Consider the following 20,360-nt stretch of genomic DNA (forward strand, 5'->3'; position numbering starts at 1 on the left):
CAGAATCAACATGGATTTACAGAAAGGGCGAAAAGGTAATGAAATGTTTGAGAAACCTGTTGATGAAGGTCAGCTATCGCACTGGCTAGTGACCTCAATGTCATTTGCATTTGTTACTATTTCATGAATGCTCACTAAATCTGCTGCTCGCCAGTCACCTTCAAATCCTGCCTCGATATGGAGTTAACACGGGAAAATTGTGTTGAGTTAGAAAACCAGCCATGATCTAATTGAATAGCAGAGCAGACTCATTGGGCCAAATCGCCAACTCCTGCTCCTATGTTCTTAGATACCCCCCGAGATATGACTACACGTCTCAGATGATATACTACTCTCAGATACCCCGACATTATCCTTTCAGATATCCCTGCTCTCCCTCCTCCGATATCTGACCCTCCTACTTTCTCTATAAAGATTAATACAGAATGTCCAAAAAATCCCAATCATTTTCCACTCAGATATATGTTTCTGTGTCCAATCCTCTCAGTTCTGCTTCTATTAAAGCCTTCCCCATTTCCCTACCTGTCAGCTGCCAATCATTTCTCCCAATCCCTCTGATCTTCCCTGATCTCCCTTTCTATTCCTCTTCTGTATTTTTCTCTTGATCAGAATGCCTTTTTAGTTCTTCCTTTGACTCTGGTGTGTGTTATGTTGAAAGATATTAATTTTAATTAATGGTTCTCTACCAAGAGCTGCTTATACCTTTAGCACACCTGAATAAACTCTTTTGATTGGACTTTCAATCATCCTTTCCGAAGGCATTAACTGATTCATTCTGAGTGATTGGTCAGTGAACAGTGTACCTGGTGGTGGCACCGAGAGGGCCATTGACTGTGTTTCTGTCCCTTGCTGGTATTTCTTTAGGCTGATTCCTGGTGGGCGTCTTGGTTTCAGTGGTGCTGGCCCGGTTACAGACGGCAGGGTTTTTTGTTTGGGGATGGCTGGCTCTCTGTGTGCGATGGCAGTCCTCTGGTTACCCCAGTGATACCTGACCCCAGGCACTCGGCAATCCTTCCTGCCACCTGGGACGGCGGGCTGTAATTTCAGCATTGCGTTCTGTCGGACCTCTTCAGCCTTGGTACCAGGCCCTGGCTCAGAGTCCTGGCACGGCCACTGTCTGTCAGGAATTGCCCAGTGGACCCCAGTCATACTGACAGGAGTGACAGATCCTGCAATGGAGCCGCTGCTGCTAATTACATCCTCAGACTGTGGAGACTTGGAGCAGTCAGACATAAATTTCTTTGTTCCTGGTTTAGCTCCTGGCTTTGGGCCTGAGGATGGTTTATAATCTTCCTGTTTCCAAGAAGCACTGTTATTGTCCGGTGTCAGAGGAAGCCCTCCCTTAGTCAGAGGGCTCCCACGAAGAGGAGGTTGCATTGTCACTGCGACAGGGCTCAGCTTGTGATGAGCGTCCGTGTCGGGGACCTTGTGCTTAAACTTTTCCATGTAGCCTTCTAACTTCTTTCACAGACACAATAAACTTCTGGTAATAAACCTTGCTCTCCTCCCACAATCATCTGTGCGCTTGTGAACAAAGGACAAGAAGTATCTTCAATATGACAAATCTACGAAGTGTCTTGAGCTCCAAATCAACCACAAAAACACTCTGCATCCTACACGGTGTGTCACACTGAAGATACAAAAAAACCACAGACACAGTGTGTTAGCGGGTCACTGAAATGTAATTGTATATATTGGTCAGGTTGTGGCATTGATTAATGCAGCTAACTCAGCTCCTAAAGGGGCTTTAGATCAACTGGAAACAGTAATATCTGCTACAACATTCAAAGGAAATGCATCAGTTACTGCAAAGACAAAGAAGATTTGCATTTGTACTGTACCGTTCACAACATCAGGCCATGGTGGAAGTATAGATGCCAGTGTAAGATGGAAAACAAGAAAGGCAAGAGAAATATGGATGGGTTAAAGAGAGAGTAAAAGAGGGTTCACTTTGAACCTGAATGGCAGGAGTAAACTGATCTTTCTCAAATTGTAACAGTTGACTAAGGGTCATGTAGAGGCAGTCTGACAATAATGAGGTTAAGCATTGAGAATTGGCTGTGCCAGTTTTAATAGCCTGGAGCAGGAGGTTAAAATAACACATAACTGCAAGGACAGGAAACCACACTTCCTCACTCACACCAATTCTCAGAGCTGTTACTGGGGTTAAAGTAACAATCAGGAAACAATGCCAGAGAGCTAGTCCAGCTTTAATAGCAACAATTGCACCTCCCAAATATATCCACACAATTCTAATGTATTTGCAGGGACTCAAAAGAGTTTTAATAATGAAATATAATCAGAAAATTAGAGTGAAGGCTGGTGAAAAGGAGGGAGGGAGACTTTCAATGTTACCAAAGAACAAAGAAAATTACAGTGCAGGAACAGACCCTTTGGCCCTCCAAGCCTGCACCGACCATGCTACCTAATTTAACTAAAACCCACTACCTTTCCGGGAACCATATCCCTCTATTTTCGTCCTATTTGTCAAGATAACCCTTAAAAGTCACTATCGTATCTGCTTCTACTACCTTCCCCGTCATCAAGTTCCAGGCACCCACAACGCCTCTGTGCAAAAGGTCTGCCTAGTACATCTCCTTTAAGTCTTGCCCCTAGCACTTTAAACCTACTACTAACCTACCCCCTACTAACTCAATCTTCCACCCTGGGAAAAAGCTTCTGACTATCCACTCTGCCCATGCCCCTCATAATCTTGTAGACTTCTATCGGGTCTCCCCTCAACCTCCGTCATTCCAGTGAGAACAAACCAAGTTTCTCCAATCTCTCCTCGTAGCTAATGCCCTCCATACCAGGCAGTATCCTGGTAAATCTTTTCTGTACCCTCTCCAAAGCCTCCACATCCTTTTGGTGGTGTGGCGACCAGAATTGAACACAATATTCCAAGTGCGGCCTAACTAAGGTTCTATAAAGCTGACTTGCCAATTTTTAAACTCAATGCCTCGGCCAATGAAGGCAAGCATGCTGTATGCCTTCTTGACTTCTCCATCTGCGTTGCCACTTTCGGTGACCTGTGTACCTGTACACCCAGATCCCTCTCCTATCAATACTCTTAAGGATTCTGTCATTTACTGTATATTTCCTATTTGTATTAGATCTTCCAAAATGCATTACTTCACATTTGTCCGGATTAAACTCCATCTGCCATCTCTCCGCCCAAGTCTCCAACTGATCTATATCCTGCTGTATCCTCTGACGGTTCTCATCGCTATCTGCAAATTCACAACCTTTGTGTTGTCCGAAACTTACTAATCAAACCAGTTATATTTTCCTCCAAATGACAGAAAGTAGAAATGTACAGGACAGAACTTCAGCTGCCAAGTGGGAGGTAGCTTTAGGAGTGGGTGTTAAGTGGATAAAAAAGGTGGGCAGGTTGGAGAGTCTCTGAACCTATTCTAAGGTGAGATGAAAATCTTTGTGCATCTTTTGAGTCAGACATTCAAACAAACAACCAATTGTAGCTTTAATCTAGGATCCAGCCAGCACATGTCTTTTCTCAGCTGTGTGCACCTCACTAAGATCAACAAGGTGAGAATACAACATGGAGTTATGGATCAATAAAACTGACAGGCTGGTACACCTTTCAACAATGAAATGGAATTGTTGCTGCCCTGTCTGTGTGAAAGGTGAATGTGTCTGGGAATCTGCTTCCACTGCTTCACAGGGAATTTACAACCCTGGGGAAGGGAATTCACGTCACCTGGATCTGAACTTCCCAGCTGTCAGCCTTCCTACAGCCCGTATTGGACTGGGGTGGGCACAGTAAGAAGTCTCACAACACCTGATGAAGGAGCAGCACCTGCTGAAGGTTCATGATTCCAAATAAACCTGTTGGACTTTAACCTGGTGCTCTGAGATTTCCTACTGTTCCTCCAGCACAGTAAAAAGTCTGACGACACCAGGTTTAAGTCCAACCGATTTATTTGATAGTAAATTCACAAGCTTTCGGGGTTGGTCCCTTCGTCAGGTGAATGGAGAGTTCTGGCCTCAGACAGAGCATATAAAGCACAGACAGTTTACAGATTACTGATTAGAATGTGAATCTTTACACCTAACCTGCTGTTCGAGTCTTAAAGTGGCCGACAATGTGTGTGGAAGAGATTAAAGTGAGTTTACTATCAAATAAATCGGTTGGACTTAAACCTGGTGTCATCAGACTTTTTACTGTGTTTACCCCAGTCCAACACCGGCATCTCCACATCATTCCTCCAGCATGGCAGAGATCCCTAATGAGGAACAGCGTCAGCATCCACACATATATCCAGCTTTAGTTTTCTGAATGTTTTATTTGCATTTAAAACATTTAGGGTGTTTCAGCATAGTACTTAACTCCAGTAATCTGAACTCTCAAAGCTGAGTGTGCAAGAGGTTCAACTGACCTTTCAAGCTTCATAACTGCTGTCTTTTCTTAGATGTACCTTCATGTTTCTGTGAGGGCCTAGTTTGATTAACTGTTATATCGTTAAGTAATTGCATGATTGCTTTAAGAGCAGGTCACATGATAGTGATGTCATTGGGGTGTTTCAGAGCCCCCTGCTTTTAGTTATAGTTTGTACACTGTACAGGTAAGGGTTCCTGAATAAACTGAAAGTGCGTTATTTTGAATCCACGAGTAGAATTTTACAACTTCATCACATTCGTTTTTTGGCAAAAAAATGTAAAACTGGGAGTGAGCTAACTAGAGGGAATGGCTCCTGTTTCCACACCTACTTCTTTCCTACCAAAAACAAAGGGTGTGATTGGGAGCTCACCTAAAATGGGCCAGACATCATTAGCATGATTTTGCATTCATCTCAATCTCATTAACGAACTTCACTCGCAATTGTCCCACCTCACTTGTTCGCTGCAGCTGTAACCAGCGAGTAATACACCTCGGCCTCAGGTATTGTAGCAATGAGGGGGAGCGAGGTGGTAGGTCACGCAGAGCGGGAGGGGGCATTGAATCATGGTGACCATCTTGTGTTTAGGGTGGGAGGGGCCCTGCCTGTGTGTTGGGGGGGTGGGGAAGTCGGCCTTTCTGGACAGACCCCGATCTGAATACTGATTCTGGGTCCTAGTGCTAGCAGCAGCAAGCACTGTTGGTGGTGGGGGATGGGCTGGAAACTCTCAGAACAGGCAGCGCTGCATCCTCAGGACTTGTAAAACCACTCAGACCACGCTGTCTCAGGCCACTATTGCATGGGTTCTGGGTGGGAGTGTGTGGGAAGAGGGGGGGAATTGGAAGATTGTGTGTTACCTGTCTGGGGAGGGGTGAGGGATGTTTCTTCAAAAGGAATTCTTCAAATGCAGACAATAAAAATAAAACAAAATTTACTCCAACTTATAAATCAAAGAAAGGGTTTAATAAAGAAACTTCATTATTCCAAACTCGTGGCCTCGCCCTGGGCCAAACCAAGCTTCCCACAATTCCCAATAGGTTCTTATTTATAGTGAGTCAGCTGACCATCATATTCTGTAATTGGTTCCATGGTTTACTGGGTCAGCTGACTCTTATAGCTTAATACCATTGGTCACATTACATCCAATACAAAGTTGTCACTGCTTACGTTCCCTTTGTTTTATTTTTTTTCTCAAAATGATTTAAGACAACCATCCTCCAGTATTCTTTATAACTTTCCAATATCTGCACCCCTTTTTGTAAAACAGTTGGATACCTGTAGATTAGCACTGACACAGTTAAATTTGGAAACTTCCTCATTTTCCAGCATTTGTTTAATGCTGGCCAAATCAATCTTTAGTCGTTTTTTCATTACAGTTTTTGTTAAGCGAACATTGTCTACATAACACTCAATAGGTACTTTCTTACCCAATGTGCCCATAAAAAATAATTCTGTTAATGTGTCAGACAAATATATCCCCATATCCAACGCCTCCGCTAACACTAAGGTTCCAGCCGCCAGTGTGCTTTTGACTACTTATTTTAATTTCTTTGTTTCCCAGACCAAGGGACAACATTTTCCTTCCTTACCTACGAGGAATATTATAAATCCAGCACCACTCATGTGAAGCATCTCTAAACACGACCAGCTTCATATCTTCCGGTTCTCCCAGTGCTAGGAATTTACACATTCCTCTCATTTTAGATTTTTTAATATTTTATTAGCCTGCAGGAGCTCTCTGACTGTAGCGTGCCTCAACATATTACTGAGCTCTCGGACATTATAGTTCTTATCCAATCCTGTCTGTGTGCATAGCCAATTTCACTGTCCTGTCAGGATCCTTAAAACTCTGTTTCTTTCTCATTGGCTCGTTTGTCTTTATTCATTGACCTTTCTCTGGCGATGGAAATGGGATCAATACCGTTTAGATATCCCTGTTGACTCATCGTTACACCAGATGTACTTTGTCGGATGTCAAGACCAAGATATCGAACAGCACCAGCTGCTTGACTCCCTAATTTAAATTCTCAGCTTCTCAATTATCCTTTTTCAAATTCTTCTGTGCCACCTCATAGGAAATCATCCATATGCATCACAAAAATTCCAGCTAGTTTTCCTTCAGCCTTCCAGTAAAACATTGCTGAATCTGCTTTTAACTGAACACAACTGGTTTTCAGCAAAACAAATCGTGCGGAGAAATACCAGACCCTTGATGCATCATTTAACCGATACATGCATTTGTTCAATTTCCACAGCTGTCTCTTTCTATTACCTGCTTCTTTGGGTGGCCTCAAAAAAAATGTTTTGCCCTGCAGAAATGCTGTTTTGATATTTTTTGATTTACGCATCCAATTATTAAAGTTAAAGTTTATTTATTAGTCACAAATAAGTTTACATTAACACTGCAATGAAGTTACTGTGAAAATCCTAATCACCACACTCCGATACCTGTTTGGGTACACTTAGGGAGAATTTAACATGGCCAATCCACCTAAGCTGCGCATCTTTAAACTGTTGGAGGAAAATGGAGCACCCAGAGGAAACCCACGCAGACATGGGGAGAACATGCAGACTCCACACAGACAGTGAGCCAAGCCGGGGATTGAACTCGGGTCCCTGGTGCTGTGAGGCAGCAGTGCTAACCATTGTGCCACCGTGCTGCTAGTACAGTGAAAAATAATTTCAGTGTCACTTTCCCTGCTGTGGGTGAATCAACCCTAAAGTCTCTCCAAACAAATGTTCCCCATATCCATGGGCTCACAATCTGACTTTAGTTTTATACGTTCCTTCTTGCAAAACTTTCTCTGTGTAAACCCACCTATGGGACAAAGCAGGCTGCCCTTCATGTGTTACCTCGATGTCCACCCCAAACTCCTTCCAACTGTCCGGCTCTTTGTTTGGCCTCTTTACTTCCGCAAGCTCCATGTTGCTGCAGTTATCAATATTTCCTTATCATGTGGGCTTCTATTTCGATTCTTATCATTGGTTTGATTCCTAGCCTTCATCATTAAACTCTGGCCTCTGCTGCTGTGTCTGTTTCTGTCAGGGCTGCTACTCTCAAACCGCTGTTCTCTGTTGACACAACTTCAGTCCCAGATTTGTGACTTTTTCCTAGGTTCACAAATGCTTACGGTCTTATCCTCAGGACTGAGGTCTCATTTCTTTTGCTTCCATCTGTCCACCCTATTTTCCCAATCTGTAGCGTTGGCTTCTTGCCCTCGTTCTTTCATGTGGAGTCAGTGTTTGTTTCCTGAGGCCTTTCCCGATGACGTAGCTTCCCTCCACATGTTTGACGTTCAGGTATAGACTGTGCCTATTTTGCGTAGCTGAACCTTTTGAAGTAGGAGCTTCATCCCCTGCTTCACTGGTACTTTGTTGATCATCAGATTCCCTCTCACCTATTGTTGACGCAGGGTATCTGCATGTGAGGTACAAGGTGCCTCCTGCACTTCTGCATCTTGCTCAGATGCTCCAAATTCATACCCAATTCTCAGTACTCTTGAAGAGTGGGCTTGCACTGTCTGGTCACCGTGTTGTAATACAACCTTGCTGTCTGTTCTGATTAGTTTCCTGGGCCCTTTCCACTCTTTTATGCCCTTGCTTTTATAGTAGACTTTTATAGTATTACTTTCTCAAAGTAACTCCCCAATTGTCTTATGATATCTTATAGGTCCTTCTTATCCAGTCTGAAACCTCAACCTTAATGCAGACATTTCTCCCTGCATGCATAGCATTTAAGTGTGCAGAAAACCTGGAGCTAATACTTGTCCCTTCTAGTGCTGGGGGAGCACCTGTTAATAGTGATGGCAACTTTGGATTCCTCCCGTAAACCAATTGGTTTGGATTGTAGTCCCCACCATCTGTACAGAATTTTACACATGCACTGCCCACGCTAATGCAACCCACAATTTACAGCCTGGTTGATCCACCAAAATTTGATGCAACATGTCATCTATAACAGTGTGATTCCTTTCAGAGTCCTTTGCTGAATGAGCCCTCTGCTGCAGTGCGCATTATTACAATATTTAGATCTTTGCACAAATCTTGAAACTCATCATTTGCGAATTCACCCCCATCGTCTGTCAAAAATTTAGACAGTGCCCCCAATCCTGTTCCAATCCAGCAGGTCAAAATTTTATCTCATGGTCTTTTTATCTTTGCTGTAAATCACTGTGGATTTGCTAAACCGAGTGGTTATGTCCACAAACTGCAACAGATAGACAGCTTTCTCCTTGTCCCATATTTTTAGATCCATCGTCACTACATCATTGAAATCTCGTGCTAATGATAGACTCACGACTGGACACAAGCGTGTCCTTTTATATTTTATGCAAATTTCACACTGGGCTGATATTTGTTCTATGAGATCATTATATCCTTTGTCCGGCACACCTGCATCCTGCAGCAGTGCTCTCGGTCTCTGTGGGGCTGGATGAACAAACTGCTTACAGAGTTTCAGAATAATCTTTTTTGTCCATTTTGCTGTTAGCGACACTAATGCCTCGTGAATCCTTTGGTCTGATAATTTTGGTTCACTTAAAGGATGACAATAATGGCCGGATCTTGTAAAATGTAGGTTCACAGTTTTCCCAAATACAACAGAACAAAGAACAAAGAACAACACAGCACGGGAAACAGGCCCTTCGGCCCAACGAGCCCGCGCTGCCATCTTAACATTATGAGTCCCCTCTCCACCCTTGACAGATTTATCCTGTTTCAAATCTATGGTCATCTGACCTTTCCTCATCGCAGATTTGCTTAACAACATAAGTATTTCACTGGAAACTACATCTGTCCTTACAAATAAACTGATTCCTGCAATTCTACAGCGAAGTATCAGCCTTTTGGAGGACGTTAAATTGTTGTCATCTCCACATCTAAGGCAGGTGAAACTATCTTGTTCTTTTACTTTCTTTTGATCTTAATGATCAAGAGACCCTAAATAATAATCTAGCCAATCCTGGTCGCAGACAGCAGATGTACATCCACTATCTAAAACAGCACAGTTGAAAGAGTCTGCCATCAGGACGCTCATTATGGGACTCAACTTTTCTGCCACCAAAACAATGCCTTCCTGATCCTTATCCTTGTCACTGGCAGTTTCCACGTATTCTGTGTCACATGTAGTTTTAAAGACACAATTTCTTCTTTTCGGACAGTTTAATGTAATGGTATGGGGAATCGCATTGAAAACAGCGATTCACAATCCTTCTAGCATTCCTTCGATTTAAACGTCTTTTCTCAATATCCCATGTGATTCTTCTTTCCCCATTTTCAAATCGGTTATAACCATTTTCGACACTAGGTCTGTTATTAACTATCTCTGTTTAATGGCCTTTGTGTACCATTTGGTCTGATTCACTATTGACTCCTCCGTTCTGGGTGCTGTGGCATTCCGGTCTGGGTTGAACAATGTGGCAGAGAAGGATTGTTTCCCGAAAAACTTCTTTAAAATTGCTGACATTTGCTCTGTTCCCCTTAATTATATTCCAGTCATTAAAGAAAGAAAGAACAAAGAAAACTACAGCAGAGGAACAGGCCGTTCGGCCCTCCAAACCTGCACTGATCATGATGTCTGCCTAAACTAAAACCGTGTACGCTTACGGAATCCTTCCATCCCCATCCTATTTATGTATTTATCTAGATGCTCCTTAAACGCCGCTGTTGTACCTGTTCCCACCCCCTCCCCGGGCAGCGTGTTCCAGACATTCGCCACCCTCTGTGTAAAAATCTTGCCTTACACATCTCCTCTAAACTTTTCCCCACGCACCTTAAATCTATGTCCCCCGGTACTTGACTTTTCTACCCTAGGAAATAGCATCTGACTATTCACTCTGTCCATGTCCCTCATAATCTTGTAAACCTCTATCAGGTCACCCCTCAACCTCTGTCGTTCCAGTGAGAACAAACTGAGTTTATCCATCCTCTCCTCATAGCTAATGCCCTCCAGACCAGGCAACACCCTAGTAAACCTCTTCTGTATCCTTTCCAAAACATCCACATCCTTCTGGTAATGTGGCGACCAGAATTGTACACAATATTCTAAATGAGGCTTCACTAAGGTTCTATACAGCTGCAGCATGACCTGCCAATTTTTATATTCAATGCCCTGACTGATGAAGGCAAGCATGTTATGTGCTTTCTTAACTACCTTATCCATCTGTGTTGCCACTTTCAGTGATTGGTGGACATGTACGCCCAGATCTCTGCCTCTCAATACTCCTAAAAGTTCTACCATTTACTGTATAATTAATTATATAATATAATTACAATTATTATAATTTTTATTAAATTATTATATTGTAGCTTTATAATATAATTACTAAAATAATATCCATTTGTGACAGACATGCACAGTTCAAAAACTTAAAGGCCAATACTGCATCTGGAATCTCTAAATTCAATTTCATTAGCCTGTTACAGTCCCGAGCAAAATTCATGATATTCTCTTCCATGGACTGGGTATCCTGTCTCCGAATCCTGTCAAACATCATCCATTCTTCATAATTCTCCAAGAACTCATCTTTTTGGTAAAACTTATCTAAGTATTGTAGCAGGAGCTATAGTCCTTCTTCTCTTCTTCTTCTTGATGACACGAAGGTCGGTGGTGTTGTGGATGATCTGGAAGGATGTCAAAAGTTGCAGCAGGACATAAATAGGATGCAGGACTGGGCAGAGAAGTGGCAGATGGACTTCAATGCAGATAAATGTGTAGTCGTCCATTTTGGCAGAACCAATGGGATGAACGAGTACACTATCAAGGGCAGGAGTCTTAGTAGTGTTGAGGAGCAGAGGGATCTTGGGGATGAAAGTACAGAAGTGATGTTAGGGGTAAGTTTTTCGCTCAGAGGGTGGTGAGTGAATGGAATCGGCTGCCGTCAGTGGTGGTGGAGGTGAACTCGCTGGGGTCTTTTAAAAGACTTCTGGATGAGTATATGGGGTTTTATGGGATTGGGGGTTATAGATAGGTGTTGATGTGATCGGCACAACTCGTGGGCCGAAGGGCCTGTTTGTGCTGTAGTGTTGTATGTTCTATGTTCTATATGTTCTCAAGTTAGAGCATCTGCTGTCCAATCGGAAAATACTTTGCTCTTATCTTGCTCCAAATTGAAGTGATAAAGTTAATGCCATACCTTGTTTTTTGGTATTGCAGTGACAGGAATCCACGTTTCCATCTCTGCCTACCATTGTTGATATGGTTCAGCATCTGAAAAGACAGGGGGACAGCCCATTCCCACTGGTTTACTTCTACCTCCTGCCATGGCTGTGGCACTTGTTCAAAAACAAACACCAAGTTACAATGGGTTTCCCTCTGCTACCAATGTTTCTTCAGAAGGAACTCTTCAAATACAGACAATAAAAATATAACAAAACCTACTCCAACTTCTAAACCAAAGAAAGGATTTAATAAAGAAACATCAGGCCCGATTTTACCATTGTGTCACACCCGTTTTCGGGTGTGGGTGTGAGGCCATTAACATGATCCACGCCCGCGTCCAGGCAGATTGCCACTTCACCGAAACCCGGGAACGGTGGTGATCCGGTTCGTGCCCAAAACGGGCGCATTGGCGATTTAAATGTGTTTGCATTGAACGGGTCAGATCATTCTCCGGTTGGGGGGGTGGAGGGCCGTGAGGCCAGATTGTTGCCTGGTTGGGTGGGGGGAGGAGGAGGAAGAGGAGGAGGGTCAGGGTATCCCTGGTTGGTGGGGGCGGCGGGGGGGGGTGCTGATTGTTGTCTGGTGGCAGTGGGGTGGGGAGTGGGTGCAATCGTTGTCTGGTGGGCAGGGTAGGGTCAATCGTTGTATGGTGGGGAGGGAGGTGGAGGTGGGTCAGATGTTCCTCTCGGGGGGGTGGGGGGATAGCGGGGAGTGAGGCCAGACCATTCTCTGAGTTGGGGGGAGGAGGGAGGTGGGGGTGGATAGATGGATCTCTGGTGGGGGAAGGGTGGGTGGGGCGGGCAGGTGGGTCCACTGCCACTCTGTGGGTGACCGGGAAGGGAGGGGGCCGGGGTGTCGATCGGTCTGGGTAGCGGGGTGGGGTGGTTAAGGGGGCCAGTGATATGTGTGGGTAGTGAGGGGGGGGGGTGGGTAAGGGGGAACAGCGATGTGTGTGAGCACCATCACTCTCGCTTTTCGTTTCCAGGCCGCTTTCTCTGCTTTCTGCGGTCTGGGAGCTCTCTGATATGGTCTGGGAGCTCTCTGATATGGTCTGGGAGCTCTCTGATATGGTCTGGGAGCGCTCTGATATGGTCTGGGAGCTCTCTGATATGGTCTGGGAGTGCTCTGATATGGTCTGGGAGCTCTCTGATATGGTCTGGGAGTGCTCTGATATGGTCTGGGAGCACTCTGATATGGTCTGGGAGCTCTCTGATATGGTCTGGGAGTGCTCTGATATGGTCTGGGAGCGCTCTGATATGGTCTGGGAGCGCTCTGATATGGTCTGGGAGCGCTCTGATATGGTCTGGGAGCGCTCTGATATGGTCTGGGAGCGCTCTGATATGGTCTGGGAGCTCTCTGATATGGTCTGGGAGCGCTCTGATATGGTCTGGGAGCGCTCTGATATGGTCTGGGAGTGCTCTGATATGGTCTGGGAGCGCTCTGATATGGTCTGGGAGCTCTCTGATATGGTCTGGGAGCTCTCTGATATGGTCTGGGAGTGCTCTGATATGGTCTGGGAGCGCTCTGATATGGTCTGGGAGTGCTCTGATATGGTCTGGGAGCTCTCTGATATGGTCTGGGAGCTCTCTGATATGGTCTGGGAGCTCTCTGATATGGTCTGGGAGTGCTCTGATATGGTCTGGGAGCACTCTGATATGGTCTGGGAGTGCTCTGATATGGTCTGGGAGTGCTCTGATATGGTCTGGGAGTGCTCTGATATGGTCTGGGAGCTCTCTGATATGGTCTGGGAGCTCTCTGATATGGTCTGGGAGCGCTCTGATATGGTCTGGGAGCACTCTGATATGGTCTGGGAGCTCTCTGATATGGTCTGGGAGCGCTCTGATATGGTCTGGGAGTGCTCTGATATGGTCTGGGAGCACTCTGATATGGTCTGGGAGCGCTCTGATATGGTCTGGGAGTGCTCTGATATGGTCTGGGAGCACTCTGATATGGTCTGGGAGTGCTCTGATATGGTTTGGGAGTGCTCTGATATGGTCTGGGAGTGCTCTGATATGGTCTGGGAGTGCTCTGATATGGTCTGGGAGCTCTCTGATATGGTCTGGGAGCGCTCTGATATGGTCTGGGAGCGCTCTGATATGGTCTGGGAGCGCTCTGATATGGTCTGGGAGCGCTCTGATATGGTCTGGGAGCGCTCTGATATGGTCTGGGAGCTCTCTGATATGGTCTGGGAGCGCTCTGATATGGTCTGGGAGCGCTCTGATATGGTCTGGGAGTGCTCTGATATGGTCTGGGAGCGCTCTGATATGGTCTGGGAGCTCTCTGATATGGTCTGGGAGCTCTCTGATATGGTCTGGGAGTGCTCTGATATGGTCTGGGAGCGCTCTGATATGGTCTGGGAGTGCTCTGATATGGTCTGGGAGCTCTCTGATATGGTCTGGGAGCTCTCTGATATGGTCTGGGAGCTCTCTGATATGGTCTGGGAGTGCTCTGATATGGTCTGGGAGCACTCTGATATGGTCTGGGAGTGCTCTGATATGGTCTGGGAGTGCTCTGATATGGTCTGGGAGTGCTCTGATATGGTCTGGGAGCTCTCTGATATGGTCTGGGAGCTCTCTGATATGGTCTGGGAGCGCTCTGATATGGTCTGGGAGCACTCTGATATGGTCTGGGAGCTCTCTGATATGGTCTGGGAGCGCTCTGATATGGTCTGGGAGTGCTCTGATATGGTCTGGGAGCACTCTGATATGGTCTGGGAGCACTCTGATATGGTCTGGGAGTGCTCTGATATGGTCTGGGAGCACTCTGATATGGTCTGGGAGCGCTCTGATATGGTCTGGGAGTGCTCTGATATGGTCTGGGAGCACTCTGATATGGTCTGGGAGTGCTCTGATATGGTCTGGGAGTGCTCTGATATGGTCTGGGAGTGCTCTGATATGGTCTGGGAGTGCTCTGATATGGTCTGGGAGCTCTCTGATATGGTCTGGGAGCGCTCTGATATGGTTTGGGAGCGCTCTGATATGGTCTGGGAGTGCTCTGATATGGTCTGGGAGCTCTCTGATATGGTCTGGGAGCTCTCTGATATGGTCTGGGAGTGCTCTGATATGGTCTGGGAGCGCTCTGATATGGTCTGGGAGTGCTCTGATATGGTCTGGGAGCTCTCTGATATGGTCTGGGAGCTCTCTGATATGGTCTGGGAGCTCTCTGATATGGTCTGGGAGTGCTCTGATATGGTCTGGGAGCACTCTGATATGGTCTGGGAGTGCTCTGATATGGTCTGGGAGCTCTCTGATATGGTCTGGGAGTGCTCTGATATGGTCTGGGAGCTCTCTGATATGGTCTGGGAGCTCTCTGATATGGTCTGGGAGCGCTCTGATATGGTCTGGGAGCGCTCTGATATGGTCTGGGAGCACTCTGATATGGTCTGGGAGCTCTCTGATATGGTCTGGGAGCGCTCTGATATGGTCTGGGAGTGCTCTGATATGGTCTGGGAGCACTCTGATATGGTCTGGGAGCGCTCTGATATGGTCTGGGAGTGCTCTGATATGGTCTGGGAGCGCTCTGATATGGTCTGGGAGTGCTCTGATATGGTCTGGGAGCTCTCTGATATAGAACATAGAACATAGAACATAGAACATTACAGCGCGGAACAGGCCCTTCGGCCCACAATGTTTGCGCCGACCAGTCTTATTTCTAAAAAAAACATTGACCCACTAATCTAAACCAATCCCTTTTCGTCCATAAACCTATCCACCAATCTCTTAAACGCCCCCAAACTAGGCGCATTTACAACTGCAGCAGGCAGGGCATTCCAGTCCCTCACCACCCTCTGGGTAAAGAACCTGCCCCTGACATCCGTCCTATAACTACCCCCCCTTAATTTAAAGCCATGCCCCCTCGTGCTAGATTTCTCCATCCGAGGAAACAGGCTATCACCATCCACCCTATCTAAACCCCTAATCATCTTATATGTTTCTATAAGATCCCCTCTTAGCCGCCTTCTTTCCAGTGAAAACAACCCCAAATCCCTCAGTCTCTCCTCATAGGACCTCCCCTGCATACCAGGCAACATCCTGGTAAACCTCCTCTGCACCCTCTCCAAAGCCTCCACATCCTTCTTGTAATGTGGGGACCAGAACTGCACACAGTACTCCAAGTAGATTGTGAGGAAGGGTGTCGAAGTTTGCAGGGTGACTTGGACAGGTTGGGGGCGTTTAAGAGATTGGTGGATAGGTTTATGGACGAAAAGGGATTGGTTTACATTAGTGGGTCAATGTTTTTTTTTAAAAATAAGACTGGTCGGCGCAACATTGTGGGCCGAAGGGCCTGTTCCGCGCTGTAATGTTCTATGTTCTATGTTCTATGTTCTATGTTCTATGTTCTAAGTGCGGCCGCACCAGAGTTGTGTACAGTTGCAACATGACGCTGCGACTCCTAAATTCAATCCCCCTACCAATAAACGCCAAGACACCGTACGCCTTCTTAACAACCTTATCTACTTGATTCCCAACTTTCAGGGATCTATGTACACATACACCTAGATCCCTCTGCTCCTCCACTCTATTCAAAGTCCTCCCGTTAGCCCTATACTCAACACATCTGTTATTCCTACCGAAATGGATTACCTCACACTTCTCCGCATTAAACTCCATCCGCCACCTCGCGGCCCAGCTCTGCAACCTGTCCAAGTCACCCTGCAAACTTCGACACCCTTCCTCACAATCTACCACACCTCCGACTTTGGTGTCATCAGCAAACTTACTAATCCACCCAACTATACCCTCATCCAGATCATTAATAAAGATTACAAACAGCAGTGGCCCCAAAACAGATCCCTGAGGCACACACTCGTAACCGAACTCCATGATGAATAATTACCATCAACCACCACCCTCTGTCTCCTATCTGCTAACCAATTCCTGATCCAAGTACCTAAATTACCACCAATCCCATACATCTGCATTTTCTGCAGGTGAACCTTATCAAACGCCTTACTAAAATCCATATATACCACATCTACTGCCTTACCCCTATCCACCTCTTTGGTCACCTTCTCAAAGAACTCAATAAGGTTAGTAAGGCACGACCTTCCCGCTACAAAACCATGCTGACTATCTCTAATCAATTCATTACTCTCCAAATAACTATAAATCCTATCCCTAATAATTCTTTCTAAAACCTTGCCCACTACAGAAGTAAGACTCACTGGTCTGTAATTCCCAGGGAAGTCTCTGCTCCCCTTCTTAAACAATGGGACAACATTCGCTGTCCTCCAATCTTCCGGTACTATACCAGAGACCAACGACGACCTGAAGATCAGAGCCAGTGGCTCTGCAATCACCTCTCTTGCCTCCCATAGAATCCTAGGGTAAATCCCGTCTGGACCAGGGGACTTATCTATTTTCAACCCATCTAGAATATCCAACACATCCTCTGTATCAACTACAATACTTTCTATTTTACACCCCTTCACCCCAGTGACCTCCTCAGCTACATTCATATCGTCCTGCGTGAACACCGAAGAGAAATAATGGTTCAATGCCTCTCCAATCTCTTCCGGTTCCACACACAACTTCCCCCTACTGTCTGTAACTGGCCCTAATCTTGCCCAAACCAACCTTCTGTTCTTGACATACCTATAGAACGCCTTAGGATTCTCCTTAATCCTATCAGCCAAAGTCATCTCATGCCCTCTTCTAGCCCTTCTTAACTCCCTCTTCAACTCCCTCCTAGCCAATCTAAAGCTTTCTACTGCACTACCCGAGCCCTCAAGCCTCATCCGAACATAAGCCTCCTTCTTCTTCCTAATCAACAAATCAACTTTTTTTGTGCACCACGGTTCCCTAGCCCTACCAATTCCTCCTTGCCTGACAGGGACATACCTATCACAGACCCACAGTAGCTGCTCCTTGAAAAAACTGCACATTTCAGACGTTCCTAGTCCCTGTAATCTCCTAGTCCAACCAATGCTTCCTAATTCTCTCCTAATGGCCTCATAATTACCCTTCCCCCAGCTAAAACTACTGACCCGAGGTTCATGCCTATCCCTTTCCATCACTAAGGTGAACGTAACCGAATTGTGGTCACTATCACCAAAAAGCACACCAACTTCCAAGTCTAGCACCTGGTCTGGCTCATTTCCCAGCACCAAGTCCAATATAGCCTCACCTCTAGTTGGCCTATCTACATATTGAGTCAAAAAACCTTCCTGCACACTTTGAACAAAAACTGACCCCTCTAACGATCTAGAGCTATAGCAATTCCAATCAATGTTAGTAAAGTTAAAATCCCCCATAACAATTACCCTATTACTTTCACTCCTAACCAGGATCGTCTCTGCAATCCTTTCCTCAACCTCTCTAGAACTTTTTGGAGGTCTATAAAAGACTCCCAACAGGGTGACCTCTCCTCTCCTATTTCTAATTTCTGCCCATACTACCTCAACAGACAAGTCCTCATTAAACTTCCTCTCTGACACTGTGATATAGTCCTTGACCAATAATGCTACTCCACCCCCCCTTCTACCTCCTTCTCTACTCCGACTAAAGCACTTGTACCCCGGCACCTACAACATCCATTCCTGACCCTGCTCTATCCACGTCTCTGAAATGGCCACAACATCAAAGTCCCAGGTACCGGTCCACGCTGCAAGTTCATCCACTTTATTGCGAATACTCCTCTGATATGGTCTGGGAGTGCTCTGATATGGTCTGGGAGTGCTCTGATATGGTCTGGGAGTGCTCTGATATGGTCTGGGAGTGCTCTGATATGGTCTGGGAGCGCTCTGATAGGGTCTGGGAGTGCTCTGATATGGTCTGGGAGCTCTCTGATATGGTCTGGGAGTGCTCTGATATGGTCTGGGAGTGCTCTGATATGGTCTGGGAGCTCTCTGATATGGTCTGGGAGCTCTCTGATATGGTCTGGGAGTGCTCTGATATGGTCTGGGAGTGCTCTGATATGGTCTGGGAGTGCTCTGATATGGTCTGGGAGTGCTCTGATATGGTCTGGGAGCTCTCTGATATGGTCTGGGAGCTCTCTGATATGGTCTGGGAGCTCTCTGATATGGTCTGGGAGTGCTCTGATATGGTCTGGGAGTGCTCTGATATGGTCTGGGAGCTCTCTGATATGGTCTGGGAGCTCTCTGATATGGTCTGGGAGTGCTCTGATATGGTCTGGGAGCGCTCTGATATGGTCTGGGAGTGCTCTGATATGGTCTGGGAGCTCTCTGATATGGTCTGGGAGCGCTCTGATATGGTCTGGGAGCTCTCTGATATGGTCTGGGAGTGCTCTGATATGGTCTGGGAGCTCTCTGATATGGTCTGGGAGCGCTCTGATATGGTCTGGGAGCGCTCTGATATGGTCTGGGAGTGCTCTGATATGGTCTGGGAGTGCTCTGATATGGTCTGGGAGCTCTCTGATATGGTCTGGGAGCGCTCTGATATGGTCTGGGAGCTCTCTGATATGGTCTGGGAGTGCTCTGATATGGTCTGGGAGCGCTCTGATATGGTCTGGGAGCTCTCTGATATGGTCTGGGAGCGCTCTGATATGGTCTGGGAGCTCTCTGATATGGTCTGGGAGTGCTCTGATATGGTCTGGGAGTGCTCTGATATGGTCTGGGAGCGCTCTGATATGGTCTGGGAGCTCTCTGATATGGTCTGGGAGCGCTCTGATATGGTCTGGGAGCTCTCTGATATGGTCTGGGAGTGCTCTGATATGGTCTGGGAGTGCTCTGATATGGTCTGGGAGTGCTCTGATATGGTCTGGGAGTGCTCTGATATGGTCTGGGAGCGCTCTGATATGGTCTGGGAGCGCTCTGATATGGTCTGGGAGCTCTCTGATATGGTCTGGGAGCGCTCTGATATGGTCTGGGAGCTCTCTGATATGGTCTGGGAGCGCTCTGATATGGTCTGGGAGCTCTCTGATATGGTCTGGGAGTGCTCTGATATGGTCTGGGAGCTCTCTGATATGGTCTGGGAGCGCTCTGATATGGTCTGGGAGTGCTCTGATATGGTCTGGGAGCTCTCTGATATGGTCTGGGAGCTCTCTGATATGGTCTGGGAGTGCTCTGATATGGTCTGGGAGCGCTCTGATATGGTCTGGGAGCTCTCTGATATGGTCTGGGAGCTCTCTGATATGGTCTGGGAGCTCTCTGATATGGTCTGGGAGTGCTCTGATATGGTCTGGGAGCTCTCTGATATGGTCTGGGAGTGCTCTGATATGGTCTGGGAGCTCTCTGATATGGTCTGGGAGCTCTCTGATATGGTCTGGGAGTGCTCTGATATGGTCTGGGAGCGCTCTGATATGGTCTGGGAGTGCTCTGATATGGTCTGGGAGCTCTCTGATATGGTCTGGGAGCGCTCTGATATGGTCTGGGAGCTCTCTGATATGGTCTGGGAGCGCTCTGATATGGTCTGGGAGCTCTCTGATATGGTCTGGGAGCTCTCTGATATGGTCTGGGAGTGCTCTGATATGGTCTGGGAGTGCTCTGATATGGTCTGGGAGCGCTCTGATATGGTCTGGGAGTGCTCTGATATGGTCTGGGAGCGCTCTGATATGGTCTGGGAGTGCTCTGATATGGTCTGGGAGCTCTCTGATATATAGAACATAGAACATAGAACACTACAGCACAAACAGGCCCTTCGGCCCACAAGTTGCGCTGATCACATCATCACCTACCAGCCTACAGACCTATCTATAACCCTCAATCTCATTAAACCCCATATACTCATCCAGAAGTCTTTTAAAAGACCCCAGCGAGTTCGCTTCCACCACCACTGACGGCAGCCGATTCCATTCACTCACCACCCTCTGAGTGAAAAACTTACCCCTAACATCACTTCTGAACC

General features: G+C 46.4%; 1 protein-coding gene across 1 annotated transcript in view; it reads right to left on the reverse strand.

Annotated features, from left to right (window-relative positions):
* LOC145358691 (uncharacterized) overlaps window positions 1–11,963 on the reverse strand; it is a 41,463-nt gene extending 29,500 nt beyond the window's left edge. The window contains exons 1-2 of the mRNA XM_080212914.1: window positions 11,832–11,963; window positions 11,531–11,604 (exon numbers count right to left, since the gene is read on the reverse strand). Coding sequence (XP_080069040.1) covers window positions 11,531–11,604; window positions 11,832–11,963 — 206 coding nt within the window. The remainder of the gene's footprint in view (window positions 1–11,530; window positions 11,605–11,831) is intronic.
* Between the last annotated feature and the right edge of the window lie 8,397 nt (window positions 11,964–20,360).

This window comes from Carcharhinus amblyrhynchos, chromosome 26 (assembly GCF_965287045.1).
Source record: "Carcharhinus amblyrhynchos chromosome 26, sCarAmb.v2.hapA, whole genome shotgun sequence".
Classification (NCBI taxonomy): domain Eukaryota; kingdom Metazoa; phylum Chordata; class Chondrichthyes; order Carcharhiniformes; family Carcharhinidae; genus Carcharhinus; species Carcharhinus amblyrhynchos.